Source organism: Rhipicephalus sanguineus, chromosome 1 (genome assembly GCF_013339695.2).
Source record: "Rhipicephalus sanguineus isolate Rsan-2018 chromosome 1, BIME_Rsan_1.4, whole genome shotgun sequence".
NCBI lineage: Eukaryota > Metazoa > Arthropoda > Arachnida > Ixodida > Ixodidae > Rhipicephalus > Rhipicephalus sanguineus.
Genome location: NC_051176.1, coordinates 314,086,170 through 314,107,254, shown reverse-complemented (window position 1 = coordinate 314,107,254; position 21,085 = coordinate 314,086,170). Strand labels below are relative to the sequence as shown.

General features: G+C 45.5%; 1 protein-coding gene across 2 annotated transcripts in view; it reads right to left on the bottom strand.

Moving 5' to 3' along the window:
- The window catches only part of LOC119379449 (protein l(2)37Cc), a 183,134-nt gene that overhangs the window by 11,667 nt on the left and 150,382 nt on the right, over nucleotides 1–21,085 (bottom strand). For both annotated transcript variants that reach the window (XM_037648753.1, XM_037648754.2), the window contains exon 5: nucleotides 18,950–19,066. In XM_037648753.1, coding sequence (XP_037504681.1) covers nucleotides 18,950–19,066 — 117 coding nt within the window. The remainder of the gene's footprint in view (nucleotides 1–18,949; nucleotides 19,067–21,085) is intronic.

Genomic DNA, 21,085 nt, shown 5'->3' with positions numbered 1-21,085 from the left:
TAAGAACAAAAAAAAAAACGAGCACGCAACAAAAACGGAGAGTACCACACCTAATGTGAGCTTTCACACGGCAACTTTGTTTCTTCAAGAGAACTGCGCCGAATCTCTGAAGTTTCGCAATCACATTTTCGAAAAAAAAAAAAAACAAACACTTAGTACAGACCCCGCAGAAGCAGCAATAAAACGTGTGAGGAATAGCGACGTCCTGCTCAATTAACTTAGACGTGTCTACGGCGTTATAGCACGCAGCGATTTGCGCGAACCTCGACGAGTACTCGTCGGTGTAACCGAGCCTTCCTTCGCAACTCGTTGCCCTTCCCGGACGGTATCATAAACAGCTCTTTGCCTTCACTTGATTTGTTTCGGCATCCGAAAGCGCAGCAGAAGCCCATGGCAACCAACCGTGACATCGGTCTTGTGTGCAAGGTATCTCAGAGCACAACGCACGCGGAATGGAAAGCGCGTATCCATAAAACACATGCGCTGAGAACCAGCGAGCCCGCGCTTCGAGAGCGAAGATGGCAGTCGCGAGCGACTGTAAACAAACGAACGCTACGAGCGGTCCCACGTGACTGCAGTTGGTCAATGCCGACGCGGCGTCAGCCTCGGCGAGGGCAGAGGAGGGAGAAAAGAGAGGAGGCGCACTTTTATGCACGTATGTCGCTACTTTACGAAGTTTCAGGGACTTTATCTCAAAGGCCTTGCTTTCGCGAGCAATTACGTCATAGACGCCATCTTTACAGTTCGAATCTCGAAGGCGATGCATTTGTTTGCATCAATCGAGAAAGATCCTGTTGCTTGCACTTCTCATGCGGCTAATGTTACGGTCAAACCAGGCCAAGCTGCGTGAAAATGCACCAATGACCGCTCTATTCGGTAGTCACGGTAGTCACTCGGTCGGCTCCGAGCGCACTTCGCGACGTAACATATGGGAACGGTCCGACAGTTACGACGTAACAGCGGGGTTCCCAGTACATTGTATCCTATGGGAGCTATGCCGGGACCGGCGGAAAACGACGTAACAGCCGGGAAAAGGCAGCAGTGAGGAACGTAACAGCGGGGTTCTACTGTATGTGTTCACGTGGTGTACCTTGTTTGTTAAGATGTGTCAATGAGAGGTCAAGAAATCGCGTAAAGTTTTTCCAGGGAGGCAATCTTCTTGACTTTTTAGTAACAGAAAGGGCATCTGTAAGGACATTACACTCGCGACATTTTTCTTCGAATCTGAGTATAAGTGGTTTACTGCATTTGGTTTGCTTGTGTAATGGAGCTGTTTGTCACAGTGTGTGGTAATGTTGTAGCATATGTGGTTTGGCGATGAACGAACTCTTAAGACATATGTAAGCATTAGCTGCGTTCTTCTGCAGTCCAGTGCCGGTTCATTACTCTCAGAGTACAAGCTGGGAAACGGCGAGGTCCGGCATGCACCGGTTGCCAGGCGTGTCCCTTTGTTATGTATGGGGTCGTGTCTCTTGAGGTAGGACTGCCTCGCTGAACCGTAAACTACACTTCCATAATCTAATTTGCTACGCACCAATGAACGATAAATGTGCAGAAGGCACTTACGGTCAGCGCCCCAGCGCTTCCGCGACAGAACTTTGAGGACGTTGAGTGCCCTAGTAGCTTTAATTTTTAGACTGGTAATGTGTGATAGAAAGCTCTTGTCAAATATGACTCCTAGAAACTTGTGCTCTTGTTTGACTGGTAAGACTGTTTCATTCAGTTCAAGAATTGGGTCCAGCTGCAAGCCTCTTTTCTGAGAATATACTACGGCAACGGTCTTTTCCCCGGAGAAACGGAAACCGGTTTTCTCCGCCCATTGTGTTAGTTCAACGTGATTTGAGTCTGCCGTTGACATGCCACCATGTTAGACGCGTGGCACGCAATCTGGAGATCGTCAACATAGAGAGAATGCATCAATGTGGATGGTATAACTTTGTTTACAGAGTTCATTTTCACAACAAAAAGTGTAGTGCTCAAAACGCACCCCTGAGGTACACCGTTTTCTTGAGTAAATACATGAGGAAGTGTCACGCCAAGGTGGACCTGGAAGGTTCGGTTGGACAAAAAATCGGAGAGACAGTTAAGCATTCTGCCGCGGATTCCTAGATCCGCCAAGTCTCGTAAAATGCCATACCTCCAAGTAGTGTCGTAGGCTTTTTGAAGATCAAAAAAGACTGCTAGACAGTGTTGTTTGTGTAAGAAAGCTTATCGTATTGTGTTTTCAAGCCGAACTAGGTGGTCGGTTGTTGAGCAACCCTTTTGTACCCACATTGGTGGATGTCTAGTGAGTTTTCTGTTTCGAGGACGTACCTAAGCCTGATGTTCATGACACTCTCATAAGTTTTTGCAAGACAACTTGTAAGTGCAATTGGCCTATAGCTGTTTGCTAATGTAGAATCTTTTCCCGTTTTTAGGAATGGCATAATAATGGCCTTCTTCCAATCCGTGGGCATTCGACCAGTTTGCCAAAGGACATTGAAGAAATGCAGAAGGGCCTCAAATGCTTTTGGCCACAGTATAGTGTATTGTGTCAGGACCAGGCGCTGTTTTTTTACCTGTAGAAAGTACTGTGTTCAGTTCATGGAGGGTTAAAGGCGCATTGTATGGCAAGTCTAAGAAACCTGCTGTAGGAAGCTTTTGTTTTTCTATAGATTGCTTGTGCCTTAAGAACGTTTTTGAATAGTTTGCTGAGCTAGATATGTTGTAAAAGTGAAGCCCTAATAGGTCTGCCTGTTCCTGTAGGGATGTCTGAGTACCTATTATTGAAAGAAAGGGAATGGTATAGGCAGCGTAGTTGCCATTGAACTTGCGAACCTGATCCCACATTCTTTTGGATGTGACCGAGCTGTTTATGGATGAAACACAGTTTTGCCAGGAGATTTCCTCGGCTTGCCTACGAACATATCTAGCTTTTGCTTTCGTTTTTTTTTTTTTTGAAGGAGATGAGGTTATCGTACGTCGGGTACCTCCCGAAGATACCCCAGGCTTTGTTTTGGAGTTTTTTGGCTTCTGTACATTCATGCATATCCACCAGGGCTTCAATTTCTTTTTTAAACAACCAAAAAACTGAGGGATAGCTCTCTTTGCTGCCGCGATTATACACGTTGTAATCCTTTCATTCATTTCATCAACGCTCAAATGATCTAGACTCTCTTTATCCAGACTGGTTTGATCGGTAAAGAGAGCTCAGTCTGCCAAATGAAGTCGCCAGCGGGGTGGTCCGGAGGGTATCGTAGGAAGTGCTGTGGTTAGACTGAGTGCAGGCATGTGGTCACTACCGTATGGATTATCTATTACCTTCCATTTAAAATCTGTGAACACCGCTGGAGAGCATAGCGCAAGGTGCAGGCAGCTCAAAGCTCCTGAACTTGGGGAGCAGTAAGTGGCAGAATTTAAAAGACAAACATCGTTGGTAGGGAGAACGTTTGGGCGTGTTGGTTATTCATCGTTCATCAGCAACCATAGCGCAATAAAGAACACGGGACAAGGAAGTGACCAGGACAAGCGCTCACTATCAACAAAGGTTTTTCCTTCCTTGTCCCGTGTTCTTTATTGCGCTATGGTTGCTGATGAATGATAAACATCGTTGGCTAAAATAAAATCTTTAAGTGTTTGTCCTCTAGAATCAACTGTATTACTACCCCAAAGCGTGTTATGTGCATTAAAATCACCTGCTATCACAAAAAGTTCGAGTAGTTGGTGTAAAATAAATTCTAAATCGCTTACGGTGAATTGCGTGTGTGGTGAAATTTAGAGGGAACAGATGGTGATGGTTTTGTGCGCTGGAATGGTAACAGCGGCGGCCTCTATGTGACTATTAATAATTAATTTCTCTCAATGCTATGCCACCTTTAACAACAACAGCCACACCACCCGACAGTCGGCTTGCCTGCGTACGATCGCGCCGCACAACAGTGATCACCTAGGTTGGTTTCCTGAAGGCACAAGGCTACAGGAGAAAAGTCGTTTAGTATTTCCTTTAGGTCACTTAAATTGTTTAAAAGCCCTCTACAGTTCCAATGAATCATAAAAGCCATGTTGAATGTGAAAGTTTAAAAATTGAAGAGCAAGTGAGTAAGATATAGTAGAAAGCGACTTGCTTATAAGAGAACTAAAAAATGCGAGTTCAAAAATGGTGCAGGTTCACTTATTTTACAGGACCCTTTTCTGGCCCTGTAATTGGGGTTTTGCTTTTTCTGGAGCGGTCGAGAGTGTCTTGCCGCTCCTTAGGCGCTGCCTGCACCGCTGGGCTAGAAGTAGTGTCCATCGCCTCGTGCAAGGCGTCGAACAGTTGCTCTAGCGAGTGATGATGGCGTTGTATAGGCTTCGTCTTGGCAGACGAGGCCTTTGACCCCACCAGAGAAGAGGTCGACAGGACCTCTTTGGCCTCTGAGCTGTCCTGGCTGGTGCCAGATCTAGGAGAGGCCTCCAGTGTGGTCGCGTTAGGGGAGGGTAGGGCAGCCTTGGCTGCTCCCACCGTGGGGGCAAGGGGCGGTCGCCTCAGCGCACTGCGCGTGGCCTGGGTGGCCGCCTGATGCCGTTGTGCTGGCCCCCGTTGCACCACTTCGGCGAATGATTCTTTTTAGCAAGGTACGGTGAGAGACGCTGTCTGGCTTCGCGGAAGCTTATGTTTTATTTAAATTTGATAGTGATGATCTCCTCTTTTCTCCAGGCTGTGCAGGTTCTCGAGTACGCTGAGTGGTCACCATCACAATTTGCACAGTGAGCTTCAGCATTGCAGTCGTCATCAGCAGAGTGTCCCGTAGCACTGCACTTAGCACAGGTAAGCTGCCCTCGGCAACTCTGTGATGCATAGCCAAACCTTTGGCACTCTAAGCAGCGCCTTGGGTTCGGAATGTATGGTCTGACGTGCAACTTCAAGTAACCTGTTTCTATTTCGTCTGGAAGTGTGCTAGAGTTGAAGGTAACGGTTATGTGCTTAGTGGGTATTTCCCTGTTGTCTCGTCTGATTTTTATTCGTTGTACCTGTACCACATTCTCATCCTTCCAGCCGGCCAGGAGTGCGTCATCAGTAAGGTCCATGAGGTCATCATCTGATACCACACCCTTCACCGTATTCATTGTTCTGTGGGCGGTGACAGGGATCGGTTTGTCCCCAAACACCACAAGGTTCGTCAATTTTTGGTACTGCGACTTATCTTTAACTTCAACCAGCAGATCCCCACTGGCCATCTTGGTGGCTTTGTAGCCGCTTCCGATGGTCTCAGTGCAGCACTTTGACGCTAGGAATGGTGAAATGTTATGGGCTTTTTTGTCGGCATTCTCACAGTGGATGACGTGATACTTGGGGAAGGTGTCTTTCTTTTTCTGGAGGATTTCAGCGGTTGCATCGGTGCGCCCCCATTTCCGGAGGCGATCATTTTCGAAAAGGTTGGACGATCCCATTAAATGAGTAAATTGTTCGGCAACAATGCCAGTCACCCACCAACGAGCCCAACAAGGGGACATGGCAGAGGTTGTGGTGGAGCAAGCCCTGCCATGCCAACTGTACATCATTGCTGTAACTGAATATGGTGTACCCAAGGTAGGACCACCACACAAGGTTAACCCTAGCTGCCAGGAAAAATGGAGGTAAATGGAAGGGAGACAACAACAGGACAGATTGAAAGTGGAAGAGAAAGACAATGATGTGAGGAGAGAGATAGGAAAAGGCGACTGCCGATTTCTAGGGGTGTACGAATATTCAAAATTTCGGATATTTTTCTAATAGTGTTTGCTATTCGATTCGATTCGCACTGGAATTTTACTATTCGAACTGTTCGAAGTTCCCAAAAACAAATAGTCAACGTCCGATTGAAAGTGACCCCTTCAGATTTTCAATACGCTTCATCTCATTACGTATTGCGGCAAAGCTGCCTTTCAAACTCCGTTACGGTCGAACTTTGCCAAGAGACAATGTCCGATTGGAAGTGGTCGCTAGATTTTCAATATGCTTCACCTCATGACACCCCGGTATCGCGGCAAAGCTGCCTTTGAAGCTCCGTTAAGGTCGAACTTTGCCAAGACACAGTCAACGTCCGATTGTAAGTGGTTCTTAAATTTTCAATATGCTTCACCTCATGACACCCCAGTATTGCGGCAAAGCTGCCTTTCAAGCTCCGTTACGGTCGAACTTTGCCAAGGCACAGTTAACGCCCGATTGGAAGTGGTCCCTAGAGTTTCAATATGCTTCACCTCATGACACACCCCGGTATTGCGGCAAAGCTGCCTTTCAAGCTCTGCTACGGTCGCAAATGTATTAACCCAAGAAAACGCTGGTTCCAACATGGAGATGAAAGATGTGGCAGAGGTGGGGGCTCAATTAAAATGCTGCTTTGGACCTGAAATTTGGGCAGGAAGTCCGAAAAATCGGAAGCCGAAGCTTTTTAGCATCCAAAATTTCAGATGTTCTTATATATCGACGTCTACAAGGCAGATTTGGAACTTCAGATTTGAAGGGAGCAGACCCTTGCCTACCACATCAGTTGGGCTTCCACAGAAGTTGAAAGAGCAGGAGAGGCTGAGGAAATGGCATCTTTTCCTATCACGTGTAAAGTGTTGTCGGCAACACTTTGGTTGCACGAAATCATGTACATAAATAGAATTCGGTCTCTACATTGCCTCATTCTTGATAAGACAACTATGAAACACCAACCCACCAGTGCTTCATCAACCTAGCGAAAAGAAACACTTTCATGTTGCTATCTCATAAGAATATGCTTAGCAATTCTCTCTAACTTTCTTTCTGCAATTTCACTTCGAAGTATTCGAAAAATATTCTAGAAATATTCGAAAAATATTCGATTGGATTCGCACTCACACTTCAATATTCGAATTCGCTTCGCACCCAAAATTTTGCTATTCACACAGCTCTACCAATTTCCTCTGGGTCGCGATGTCGTTCTACGGAACTAAAACTGAATCCAAACAACGAATAACGGTCGGGTCAAAGGCACCGTTTCTTGTGAATTGGTGCAGCCTGCTCCACTCCCCTCAGACGCTCGTTCACGGTCCTGCCTGGCACAAAGGCCAGGCGCGATTCCTTTCATATTAGGAGGCGCAACTTCCGATCAACATCACGCCAGCACCAAAAACTAAGAGCGGTTCGCTGCCATGCCTCTGAAAGCCCGCCCAACGTTCTCGTACGGCTTCTCCGAGCACCGCAACCGATGTATTAAACGTCTATTGCCCTCTCGGATATTCGACTCGATTCAAGCTCTGGCATTCCCTGCTTAGTGACGCACTGCCAGAATAATTGAAATAAGTACTTTAAGCCGCAGTAATATCATACTGTCGCGTGCTGGCGTGCTGAGGCACCGACAACGACGAGGTCAGCGGAGGCGCGTGCAGGGCGAGCGCTTGGGTATCAAAATAAATCAGTTGGTTTTTGTAACTCAATGTAGCAGCATCGTTCTTCTTCTACCTCTCCGCTACAGTGGTCACTACGGACCATGGCACACAACGTTCCAGAAGTTTCCACTGGGTTGCTACTGCACACCGACTCAACCGAGTCCACGCTACCGTCGATGGGCCACTATGCAGTGCGGCTGCCTCAGTTCTGGCCTGAGCATCCAGACATTTGGTTTACGCAAGTAGAGGCCCAATTTCAGATATCTAATGTCGCCGCACAGCAAGCAAAGTATAGCTACTTACTCGGTGCTTTGCCCCCCGATCTTGCACTCAAGTTCTGCGACATCCTATCGGCACCACTAAGTCAGACGCCCTATGACAAGTTGAACAAGGCAATCCTTGAGCGCACGGCAATTTCAGAGCGAAGGCAGTTGCAAATGCTCCTGTCACCAACCGAGCTCGGAGATCGCCGTCCATCACAGCTTTTCTCAGGCAGATGCAAGCCCTTCTCGGCGTTTGAGCCTCATCTTTTGGCGAAGTGCTACTAAAGGAACTGTTCATTTAGCGTTTGCCACCCATGGTTCAGATGGTTTTCACAATAGCGTCGGAGCTGAATCTGTCCTCTTTGGCTGCCTTCGCCGACAAGGTATACGAAATAGCGCCTTCTCAGCTACCCGTACCCGATACAAGTTCCGAGAGTCGCACATCTACCACGCTTGCAGCGACGTTGCCTGCCAGTCTGTCGTCAACACCGAATACTTCCTCGTCAAGGAAGATGACATTAGGGTGTGTTCAGATAAGGACAGACCAAGGGGGGTCCCGACTATTTTTTGTTTTGCACGAAATTTTTATATGAGCTGGGCAAATGTCTCTATAGAAAGGAATGAACCTTCGTTTTGCGGAAATTATCACGGATTTCTAGGAAAAAATTCGCGTTTCACAACAGGTGGAAAAAGGCAATTCTGCAACTTTCAGATTTCACAACTTTGGAGGCCTATCACTAAAAACTTAACGCATTGTGGACATCAGTGTTAATTTTTCGTAAATCTTCAGCAATAGTACTATCGGCCTACGGAAATTTAATTTTGTGTGACTGACAGCACATTTTTGAAAAATTGCCAAACTTTTATTTTTGAGCGGCTGCCTCTGGCTGACCCCAAATTCAAGGGTCTTTTTTCGCAGTTTTCGCTAAAGCGCTGAAGCTGAAAATATTTCTCACAAGTCTACGAAAGGTTTTGCGCTAATTAAGCAAAACGTTATGCGACTACACTGCATATTTATTTCGTTATAAAATCCCAAAAATGCCATAATTCCAAAACTAGCGAAAATTGCAACATTTTAGGGTCGTTTAAAAAAAAAATAATCATTACCGATTTTTATGAAAATGATGAATTATACCCGACCATGACTGCTAAATATTGTGCTGCAAAAATATGTTGCATTATTTTGTTTTAAGTGAGAAAATTGAGCTTATTTTAATACCCATGTATGGTCTTAACATCAATGTGTGGCGTTCTAATGATAAAATAAATTTAATAGACATATTTAGTTCGTAGCTCGCTTTTTTGGTTTTAATAATGACGATGGACCCAGCTTGTGTCTTTTTGACCGTTTTGAGTCACAGAAAAGCTGAGCTTGAATTTTTCAGAGCTCCTCTGTCTGTATCCATACTACGGCACATTGAGGCAGCAGGCACGCGAGAGCGCGTACAGCAAGACCAGAGCGTAATTGAATGCCACCAGCAAGAGAGGGAAACAAAAGTACGTATAACAGCCAAGCACTCCGAGAACCTGTGACGGAGAACACATGACCGTCGTGAAATGCGAGACGCACCGCGGTGCGCCTACAACGGTCGGCCCCAGACAGGAGAGAGCGTTCCCCTCACCCCTGAAAAGAAACCTTTTGGGTGTGGACCGTATGTCAGTCTGGATAGTGAACTCGAACAAAGAAGTTGTGTTGTTTTCTACGTGTGTCAATGATACAGTTTTTTCATCACATTGTAGTTACTCTCGTGTCGTCCTCTATTATTAATAATAAGTTATCTCGTAAGCAGATAAGATAGAGATTGCGGAGTAAGTAAGAAGCCCACTGCAAGCAACTCTCTTCACGTAAACCCTGGTGTCAAGACATCAGCTGCGATCCGGCTACTGAACTTTCGTTATTGCACTAAGAACTTCCTTGGACGCTACCTTCACCCCAAAGTGAGTGTACCTTATACTCACTGTAACCTACTGTGTCACTGAGAGACCGCACTGTGGCACAGTTCTGATGGCGAAGTTTCCTGAACGAAATTGCTGCGCCGACTACTTAAAGAGACACAAGCGGATGATCAGGTTTCAGAGGAATTTCCGCAGTGTCAAAGACTTGGGAATTGACAATCTAAAGAAAGTGTTGGAAGCTGACACAGCGCTCAGAGTGCATGAATCGCACTTTGTGTGGTGCCAGAATTGCTTTAGGAACTTTAAGGAAGACATTGAGCATATGGAAGAGGAATCCAGTCAGTCCAATCAGGGTTTCCAGACTACAGAGGAAGTTATGGAAAGCATTAAGGCAGTCGTTGGTGCCCCATCAGCAGTGTCGCCACTAAAGCCTCCTCGGAGTGTAAAGAAAGGGAAGAGACTCTCCTACGCAAAGCGCAAGGCAGGTGAAATTACTAGAGCTGCTGTAAGAAACATTCGATGCGGAATTCGCACAGCATATGGCATTAAAGACAATCCATCACAATTCAGTTGCTGCGCCTGTGCCAGCTGGAAGAAAAACCAACACACAGCGTACATCAAGTGCACATCTTTTCGAGAGCGCTGCCGTCTGCTGTCCTTGATACATCTGAGCCTAACAATAAAAGAGGTGCAACGCTTCATTCCAGAGGCAACGAAGCACGCGATTCTAAAGGTCAGGAAGATAGCTGCAGAACAAGGTGTGTGGAGCCTTTTGGAGCCGTACTGCAGAGAAAAATTGAGTGAAGCAGACACCAACAAAATCCTTGAATACTACACAAAAGATGAGCTGGACTGTTCAAGACAGAGTCCAAACAAGAAAGATGTGGTGCGCGTGCGCATCGATGGAAAAGCCGAACTCATTTCGAAGCGTTTCATGACGCGGTCGCTACGAGAGACATACTCAGTCTACAAACTTGCTAATCCGCTGTCAGCGGTTGGTCTGACAAAATTCATATCTTTGCGCCCAGAATGGGTCAAATGCTCACCGCATCGGGAGGGTTGTGTATGGGCATATTGTGCAAATTTCAAACTATGCCTTATCGGGATCGAAAATGCGTCGGGGTCTTTGATGTCGACTGATAATGTGCAGGCGTTCTGTGTGTGCACGCAGCCTAGCACCAAATGCTTCTTAGGCGAGTGCGAACAATGTCCTGTGAAGAATGGTCTCAGCCTGGGAACTCTTGGCATAGCACCGGACGAAGAAATTGTATTTGCTACTTAATTGGGAATGAGGTGAACTAATAAAGAAGACTATGATGCCTCCAGCATTCCTAAAGGAATTTCAAAATGTGACCATGAAATGGATCCCTCATAACTACCTCAGGCGCACGCAAGCAAATGCCATACACGAGAAAAACAGTGTTGTGAAAAGGTTTCCATTGTTTTCCACTTTGACTTTGCCGAAAATTGGTCCATCGTACTCCAAGATGAAGTACAATCTTACCATTGGCAAAGTACGCAAGTTAGCATCTTTACTTGCGTTGCATCGACAAGAACGTCGACATGGAACTACGCAATAGTTAGCGATGTCGTTTGCCACGACTCTGCACATGCTTGCTAGGCCCTGAGAAAAATCAAGGATCACATTGAAGATTATGCTCCAATTTACACGAAACTGACACTTGTGAGTGATGGAGCAGCTGCCGCTTCCAACTGCACGAATTGCAATGCAGTCAGCTTCAGACAACCAAGTGGCTTTTTTCGGCAACGGGGCACGGCAAAAATGCCTGCGACGGCGTCGGTGGCCTTGTGAAACACCAAGCCACACTACATAACCTGCGTTCACCCGCCACCGAGGTCATTCAGTGTGCAAGTGATTTCGTTACTATTGTAGCCAGTATACTTAAAAAGGTTTTCTTACTCCATATGGAGAAGAGTGAAGTGGAAGCCTTCAGAGAACTGAAGAAGGAGGAATGGAAACTTGCCAGACGGGTTCAAGGTATTCAGGCAATCTACATGTGCAAACACATGAAATCGGACCAAGGGAATTTCCTGTACGTAGCGCGGTGCACAGACACAGAGTGGAAGGAGTTGTGAATCTGCGGTGTGCAAAATTTCATTGCCCGAGTGGATATTAGTCATTCTAGGTGACGTGAATGAACTATTTAATGCGCAACATGAACGTGTGCTTCTTGTAGATTCATAACTCCCTCATTCCCACCATCTCAACCCGTTTCTGCGAATGATAAATTCGTCGAAATATTAAGACCGCAATGGTCTTAATATTCCCATACAATGGTAATGCTCGAGCCACCTGTACATTATTGTAACCAACTCTAGTCCATAAATTTCGTTGCTTGATGGAAGAAAATCAGGGTAAGTACCCAGTTGAAGATGGTAACACGAAGGCTTTTATTATTAATAAAGTATAGGAAGGTATTTTTGCAGGATTTTCATCGAAATATGGCCCTCAAGTAGTCTTAGGGCAAGTTATAATAATTTTCCTTAAAGAAACAAACGTGAACGTCACATTTCGGGCCCCCTTTCTCTACCACCCAGCAGCGAGCAATGGGGTCTAGGCACACTAACGCAACAATAACATTTTCCCGTACTGTTAGGGAAATACTAGTTAAATCTGTTTTGCGTTAGATACGTGGTATGATGTGAACTAAAATGGTTGACGTGCAGAAAGATTTGCACTCTACACCACGATCTTTCATTTGTACGCGCTCTCGGGTGCCGGCTGCCTCAATGTACTGGTAGGGACACAGACAGAGGAGCTCTGAAAATTCAAGCTCATCTTTTCTGTGACTCAAAACGGTCAGAAAGACACAAGCTGGGTCAATCGTCATTATTAAAACCAGAAAAGCGAGCTACGAACTAAATATGTCTATTAAATTTATTTTATTATAAGAACGCCACACATTGATGTTAAGACCATACATGGGTATTAAAATAAGCTCAATTTTCTCACTTAAAACAAAATAATGCAACATATTTTCCCAGCACAATATTTAACAGTCATGGCCGGGTATAGTTCATCATTTTCATAAAAATCGGTGATGATTATTTTTTTTTAAAACGACCCTAAAATGTGGCAATTTTCGCTAGTTTTGGAATTATGGCATTTTTGGGATTTTATAACGAAATAAAAATGCAGTGTAGTCGCATAACATTTTGCTTAATTAGCGAAAAACCTTTCGTAGACTTGTGAGAAATATTTTCAGCTTCAGCGCTTTAGCGAAAACTGCGAAAAAAGACCCTTGAATTTGGGGTCAGCCAGAGGCAGCCGCTCAAATATCAAAGTTTGGCAATTTTTCAAAAATGTGCTGTCAGTCACACAAATTTAAATTTCCGTAGGCCGATAGTACTATTGCTGAAGATGTACGAAAAATTAACACTGATGTCCACAATGCGTTAAGGTTTTAGTGATAGGCCTCCAAAGTTGTGAAATCTGAAAGTTGCAGAATTGCCTTTTTCCACCTGTTGTGAAACCCGAATTTTTTCTTAGAAATCCGTAATAATTTCCGCAAAACGAAGGTTCATTCCTTTCTATAGAGACATTTGCCCAGCTCATATAAAAATTTCGTGCAAAACAAAAAATAGTCGGGACCCCCCTTGGTCTGTCCTTATCTGAACACACCCATTACTGACCTTCGTGCCGACATCAGCGGCTCACAGACCTCATAGCCAGTAACCTCACCACAACGGCTGACGACGCTTCAGTGAGACACTTCAGACATGAACAACGCTTCAGCCGTCAGTCTCCAGCGAGACATTCTTCGGAGTCCCTGCCGCTCTGCTGGTATCACCGACGTTTTGGAGAATCTGCGCTTCGTTGCACACAACCATGTGGCTGGATGGGAAACGGCATCGGGAACCACTAACGGTGACGAGTGAATCCCGTCTGTCTCCGGGTCGCCTGTTTTTTGTTCAAGACTCCATCATCGCGGACTTGGGTTTCTGGTAGACACAGGAGCAGAGGTGAGCGTACTACCCGCTCGTAGCATAGACAAAAACTGTGGGCCAATCCAACGCCACCTAGACTACTGAAGGCCCCCCACTCCTCCTTTCCAGCCATGTGACGTCACTCTACTCTGACCGAAGAAGCGAGCCACCGCTCCTCAGGCAACGTTCGGGCGACCTACGTGAGATGGCGCTAGCTGCAACTTTCCCAGCATTCCTCGCTCTTACTGCCTCGGTGTTGTTGGTGCTGTGTTGCTGAGAGCTCCTCGCTAGCCATGTGTGCCAATTTTCTTCGCTGTTCTTCATGTGGTGCTAAATATTTTTGTTTTTCGTGCCTGTCTGCCACATATGCGGAAGAATGGGACGTTAATAATAATAATATCTGGGGTTTAACGGAAGAATGGGACGTTGCTGTGTACCAAACTGCAAAGGGAATTACGACACTGGTCCCAAAGTATGACTGTTCAAGTTCCCTCGCGATCCTGAGCAGAGATTACAATGGCGCTGAGCTTTGCGGCGTGGCAACATAGATGTTGCAAAGCTTAAGAATCCGCTGGTAAGTGTTTGTTTTTACGTATGTCACCCAAAAATATTTGGGTACAGAAGATTACTAGGAATTAACTTTTTGCAAAAATGCGGCTGATAGTAGGACCTGTCAATATGTGAGCTTTCTGCGTGATATTTTTCAAAATATGAGGGCATTTACCTATTTTACATGCACGCGACTCGCTGTTGTTTTTCTTAGAACTCGTTGTTGAGCTAGTTGGAAACTCGTCATATTGTAGGTACTTAGCGCAACTTCGTATTCCCTCGAGAAACACACATTCACACACACGTTTTTCGAGTGGATGCGTGTTTTTCGAGGGAATACCTGCAACATGGGTTGTTTTTCTGCTCACTAGAATTGCAAGTGTTAACGTAAGAAAACCCATATCAGACCGGAGTTGTGCCATCATTGTGTTTAATCGCATGCATCAGCGCAATTTTGTTTACAACGGATTGTGTTGCTGCACCCTTCCAGGTATGGAATAGGGCACCGCGATTTTTAATAGCAACGCCTGAACTGTCCTACTGTCTTTTTCTTCTTGCCTTTCATTGCTTAGTTTTGTTACATGTGCACAGAGGCACAATTCACATGGAAACAAACTGATTTTGATTTATGTCTTTTGTGCAGGTATGCGAACGTCACTTCAAAGAGGAATATCTCCGCACGACGACAAAATATACAGATTGCGATGGTCGCACCATTCAAGTCGAGATGAAATTGACGCGACTCACGCACGATGCTGTGCCTACAATTTTCGTCATCGACTCCAACATGGGAGAGTGGGACATCTGCTGGGAGGACTTCATTACGGTTGATGAGGATGCCGACACTGCGGAACCGTGCACGGATGTGAATGAAGTGCGCGGCAAGAGCGATTCGAAGGAATCTGATGACGACGACGACGACGAAACTCTGGAGCCAGCGCCCACCAGCGTGCCTGTAGCAATTGGCTACATAGATAGCCTCAGGCAGCTTGTATATGCCAAGGGCCTCGGCGAAGAACACGCTGCCGCCTCAAATAAACTCGAGACTGTACTTATCACATCTGCGCTGTTGAAACAGACATACATCACGGACTTTTTGGCAAAAAAATAAATTTTTGGTTTTCACTTGCAACTTTTTTAAAGCTATGTTTCATTTACTACGAACTTCGGGATATAATGAATGGATGCCGCGTCACGCTCAGGTTCGTTATAAGCGGGCTCGACTGTATGTTAACACTTATCGTGAAGATCTTACTGTACACAGTACTCAGTGACTGCAAATAACTGCTAATGGAGCCATAAATGTTTCTTTAGAAATACATGACTGTCTAGCTTTGATTGCTTAAGTTGGCTGAAAAGAAGGGGCCACAGTTTAACTCCTGTGACTGGTGTGTGTGCGTACGTTACTAATTGAGTGACTTCCAGCCAGCTGATTATGCAGGAAATATATAACGAAATAGCTTGTTTTCATCTGCTACAATTTTTGCGTAGCAGAAATTATTCCTGCTGACAATACTCGCCATGTCCAGGTGTCAAGCTGCCTGCAACTGGCTGTGGCAGCCCTGCACGTCCAAGGAGTTTTCTTGCTAGTTCCAGAATTGTGTGTGCGAATCCCAGCCAGAGCCACAAAAATGCACATCGGAAAGTTGAGGGCAGGGGGATGGTGTAACCACTAGTCTGAGTATGGCTCGAAATGTTGGTGTTTGGCAAAGTTAGCTAATGAAATTTCTGAGCGATTTCAGAGTGGTGCACAGGTCTAAACCCAGGTGGTGCGGACATCCAATGGATAGGAGCCACCACCTCGCTTTTCTTCAGGAAAGCTCTCGCAATTTCCTTCACTTCGTTTCAGTGACATAGAGCTGTTACAAGCTGCATGGGAACAACTCACTAGCGCATAAATTTTCACAGAAGCTTCTCGAACAACATTGTGGACGAGATATAATTCAGAGTGCGTGCAACGCACCAGCCACAGTCGCCCCCTAGTTCGACGAAACGTGTGAACCAGGTACATCGACAGGAAGACCCCGTAAATATGGTTCAATGGTCCTAGCAACTGTTTCTGAAATGCCGACAAGAAGTCCTTCTGATGGTCTGTATCCATCAGATGATAGAGTGGTAGTCACAGATCAAGATCTCAACATGTCAAATTTACCCATACATTATGAAGAACTCAACACTAGGGAAAAATAGTGCTCGATGTGTGTGGAAACAAAGCAATAAATGAAAATTTAGTCAACGTAATAAATGTCTGTCTCATTAAATCATTTCATCTAAGTGATAGAAAGTAACAAAAAGAAAAAGAATACATAAATCAAAAACTAAATAAAATCAACATGCAAACAATTTCACCGGAGTTTTTTTTTCTCCTGCGTTCATGTGAAGAGTCACACGGCATACGACACCTGTGCTACTTCATACACTGTGTGCCTCACTTGTCTCGTACTGAGCTCCCTATGACAACACTTAGAGGTGCATACCGTTTCTAAGACGACTGGTGCACTTGCCATTGCATGCTTTGTCTCTCTTGTGTGCCTCAAGAGCAAGAGGCCTTGCCAGAGATTGTTTGGTGCTTAGCTAATTGAATTCACTTCAAAATGCTTTATCTGGATTCAGTTACTATCTGTCGATCGAGCAGACGCGGGACAAAACTGACTTTCACGGGTACTCACAGAGCTTGACCAAACTTACACAAAAGAAGCGCTCCTTGTGCTGCATGGTTACTGTGGCAACCATGATCTGGAGGCACGCTTGTAATCAAACCGGAAGTGTGCAAACAGGCTTAGAGAAGTTAAAAGTCATGCTGCGCATAGTCTCTTGCCCCGCTGTCACCCCCGCCCGTGTATAACTTCCAGCACGCTCATCAGGACGCAAAAAGAGAAAGAGTGCTCAGAGCGTGCAACAAATCTCTTTAGCTCCATCATGTACCTGACGCACTGCAAAAATTCTTATGGCAAGTGATTCACAACACAAGAAACTCTGACAGTGAGGTCATTCGATGATTACTTGCAAAACTGTTGCACAGACCCTCTAAATTGTAAATGTGGCCCAAAGTCTGGGTGCCTAGCAAACAGCAGAACTGAAATTCCCTGATATTCCTCTTGCAATATAAGTTTGGCTAAAAGCCAAAATGAACTTACTATTCAACGAAGCACAAGTGGTTATGAACTTGCGCTTGACTCCTTTCTTAACACTTTCGTGACCGCGCCTATTCCATCGATAGTATGTTATCGATGACTTCAAGATCAAGTTTTGGCACTCTCTCAGCGGTTCTGGACAGCTAACGCATTACAGAGCATAAAATAACATGTTTTTTATCAGTTTTGTTTGAGAGTTTGTTTTTTCCACCGCGGGGAGATTTTTAAAGCTCGTTCGCAGTCGGGTAGGTGGGCGCTCGTTGTTTCAGACTTCTCGTCGACGCCTCTCGCGGGTGCTCCACAGAAACGGCGAATTTCGACGGATTCCGATTAATATGAGCGGGAATCTCTGGACGATGGTAGCAGCACAGACACGAAAGACGACTTCGATTCGCCAGGCGAAGTTGTACGGACGGCGAAAGTGCGTCAAACCTCCCCGGAACATCAGCAGCTATCCGCCGGTAAGTTTCGTCTTATGCTCGGGTCGTTTTATCGCTGCCGCGCGTCGATGTAAACGTATCCGGTGCGTTCTAAACATAACAGCTCTTATCTGCAAGGTGTTAACTTCATTCGTGCGGGAGCATTTGGCGCCGGCTGCAGAAAGAGCGCAGTTCTCTTCGCGAAGACGGCGCGGAGCGGACTTTGACCCAACGCTCCGGTGTGCTGCACGGCAGCGTCTTCATGTTGTTTTTTACCGCAGAAGTCATCAGAGAGACATGGAACCACACAGCTAAGTATGCGTGGATGCATACTTTCGGTAAGCCAACATACAGTGAGAGGGACGGATCCATGGACGGAGGTTACTGAAGAGAAGATGAGCAAGTTCGTCTCACTCCATGTGTACATGGTAATCGTTGAAGTCCCGCGCTTGCATTGGTGTTGGGGTCGACGACACGTATTTCCAGGCCTTCGTCTACCGTCAGTGATGCCACGGAAAAGGTTCAAGGCTTCTTGAGTGTCTGATCTGAAGAAGACGACCGTCGCATCCCACGAGAATCTTCACCACGTATCTTTTCTATTGCAACACATGAACGATTTTTCTACGCTATCTTTTAACCCCGTCGGAACCTTTCAGTGAATGAGAAAATGGTGAAATGTGAAGGTCGGTATGGTATTCGGCAGTATATGAGCGAGAAAGAGGTCAAATAAGAGTACAATTATGGATTTTTGCAGATTTGGAACAGGCTACACTGTTCATTTCAACAAATACACAGGAAAATTGAAAAATACCAGAACTGCAAGCTATGCTACGAAAGCCGAACAGAAAAAAATTTTTTTTTCCCGAAACATGCGCAGCCAGCCTTTGTTTCACCACGTCGAGAACCTGCATCGCGCGGAGGCATGATAGGCACTAGTGCCTATATTCTTGTACTTATGTAAATAATCTTTGTACTTACAGAGCTTATATTTCCACTATTATTCGACGAGGGTTTTGCGTTCAAAACGTATATTTCGATTTTTTTTAATGTTTAACCTTTGCAGAGTAGCACTGATGTTTTTATGAATCTTTCTTTCTTTTTGATGCATTTTTCTTTGTTTGATAATTTTTTTTATTTTATTAAAAATAAAACCGTTGTTTGAAGTTAAGACTGTTGGAAAGACCAATTCTTCCTCTGTCATTTGATACCCTACACTTTAGCATCAATTATAATTCTTTGGCAGGGAAAAAATATTTCCTAGACTAGCCAAAAACAACCGATTTTTCCGCGGTCACGAAAGTGTTAGCCTTATCAATGCAGGTTCCTAAAACAGTAGGAGATATCATCCTCTTGGCTCTGCTTGTCTATTCAAAAATGCATCACTCACAATTGAGATGTCGTCCAGGATGACACCAAACTGGGAGGCCCGCTCTGTCAGCTCATCACACACCTTCTGGGAGACCACCTCTCGCTGGGTGATCATTTCACTCGCATCAAACTGGGCCTGCAGGAAACACAGCTCAGTCATTAGTGCAATAAGTTACATAAAACCCACATTGACCAATAAACAGCACAGAGATGTATGACCCAGCTGACAAAAAAATAGCCAAGCTTTCCTGGCTCGCTGGGATAACCAGAAGGCACCAGGGATAATGAATATGCTAATCAGCAATACTGCAAGTCGGCCTAGTTGGAACACATTCATCTTCACAGATTCGCACGAGCACACGGAGACAAAGAAGAGATACACAAAGGCTAGCGCAATCTAACAACTGGTTTATTTTTTCAAAAACCTTCACTTAACAACCCTCCGATCTGCGCAAACAGGTAAAAAAAACTAGTCTAAAGCGCACAAGGCACAGCTCGTGAACACATGCTTTAACGTACACATGACAGCACCAAAATTTCTTAAAGGGCCCCTCACCAGGCCACATAGCAAATTATAGTTAGACGCTGGAAGTTGTGTGCCGAATTAAGAGCAGTATGCGGCAAGAATTTTTCAAATCGGTTCATTACGAGCTGAGAAAAACAATAATTTGTAGCGGCGCGAAACCATGATTCGAGGAGGCGAGTTTCAAACCCTTGCCACTCGCCCCGTGTAGCCTTCACAAGCCAAATCCCTTCCCTGCCCTCTTCACTTGACACATACGCATGAACACGTCATGTGCATGCACGGTCACGTGCGCATGACGTGCCCGAGCCAGCCCGAGCACGCGAGCGGCTTTGCACAGCCGCTACTTTTTTTTTTTATGTAGCGGCCGTGGGCGTTGTGTCAGCGTTCTCTACGGTGTACTGCCTGTTTCTGCGGGACGGGCATGAAAGTTGCGACATTCGTACGGGCACAAAAGTGGCGGTATCATGAGCCAGTGCCGCATTAACGTTTACTTGGACACGGTAGAATAAATGAGCATAATCAGTGCTCGAACGCGCCAAAACATTACTTTTGTTTCCCGGGCTGGCGTCTGCTCGATGCGCTAACCGCGGGGACACGAACGCATGGGAAACGGAGGCACATTAGCCCCGCATCTCGCTGCAATTCACGAAAAAAAAAAAAATGAAAAAGACGCACACATTCCCTTTGTGTCTCATTATTTCTCTCAAGTTTTATTAATCTATTCAAGCAACAAATTACACTGTCTGTTAGTTCACATTATTATTGTGTCTAACAAAGAAAAACGAGCCCTTAAAAGTAATCTTTCCTTCATTCATAGCGAGGGCCTCGTTCTGGCAGACATGATGCCTTCAGGTAGTATGCGAGGGATTATTGGTCAGCTACCTGCTCGTAAATAGATCACGTGCTACGTGACGCCAAAAAGGCAGAAAAAAGAGTGTTCCACACTCGCCGCCATGGCTGCGACTGGCGCTGACTGACACTCCTAAGTTTCAATCCACATATATACCCTATAAAGTGGACGGGGAGATGACCGCCGCCGTAGCTCAGTGGTAGAGCATCGGACGCGTTATTCGAAGGTCGCAGGTTCGGTCCCTGCCGGCGGCAAGTCATCTTTTCGTCCACTTTAATTTCATCACATTTATATTCTAATTACTACAAATAACACCCCTATACTTTCCTTGGCATTGCTGTCTGTTAGTTCACATTATTATTGTGTCTAACAAAGAAAAACGAGCCCTTAAAAGTAATCTTTCCTACAAACTACACATGTCGTGTCAAATAATTATCGCAGTGTCACGTGCTACTGTTGGCGACGTCAGAGCACAGTCGTCTAAGTAGAGGAGCGACGTCACAGCGCTACCATCTACGTAGGGCCATTTTCTCATGTACGTCACCCCTCATTCTCCAGGCACGCGCCCGCGAGAGGAAGGGCAAGCAGTGTTCACCTTGAAATTTGACCCATTTCCGCAGCGCGTAGCGTTGCAAATTTTGTTAGACGTGATCGTGAACGCCCAGTGGATGCATTGCGCTCGTTAGCTCAAAATTGTCAAACCTGGTGAGGGGCCCTTTAAGCAAGGCAACAGAGGGGTGGCTAACACACTTTTCGTTTTGCTTGTCAATGTAAAACAC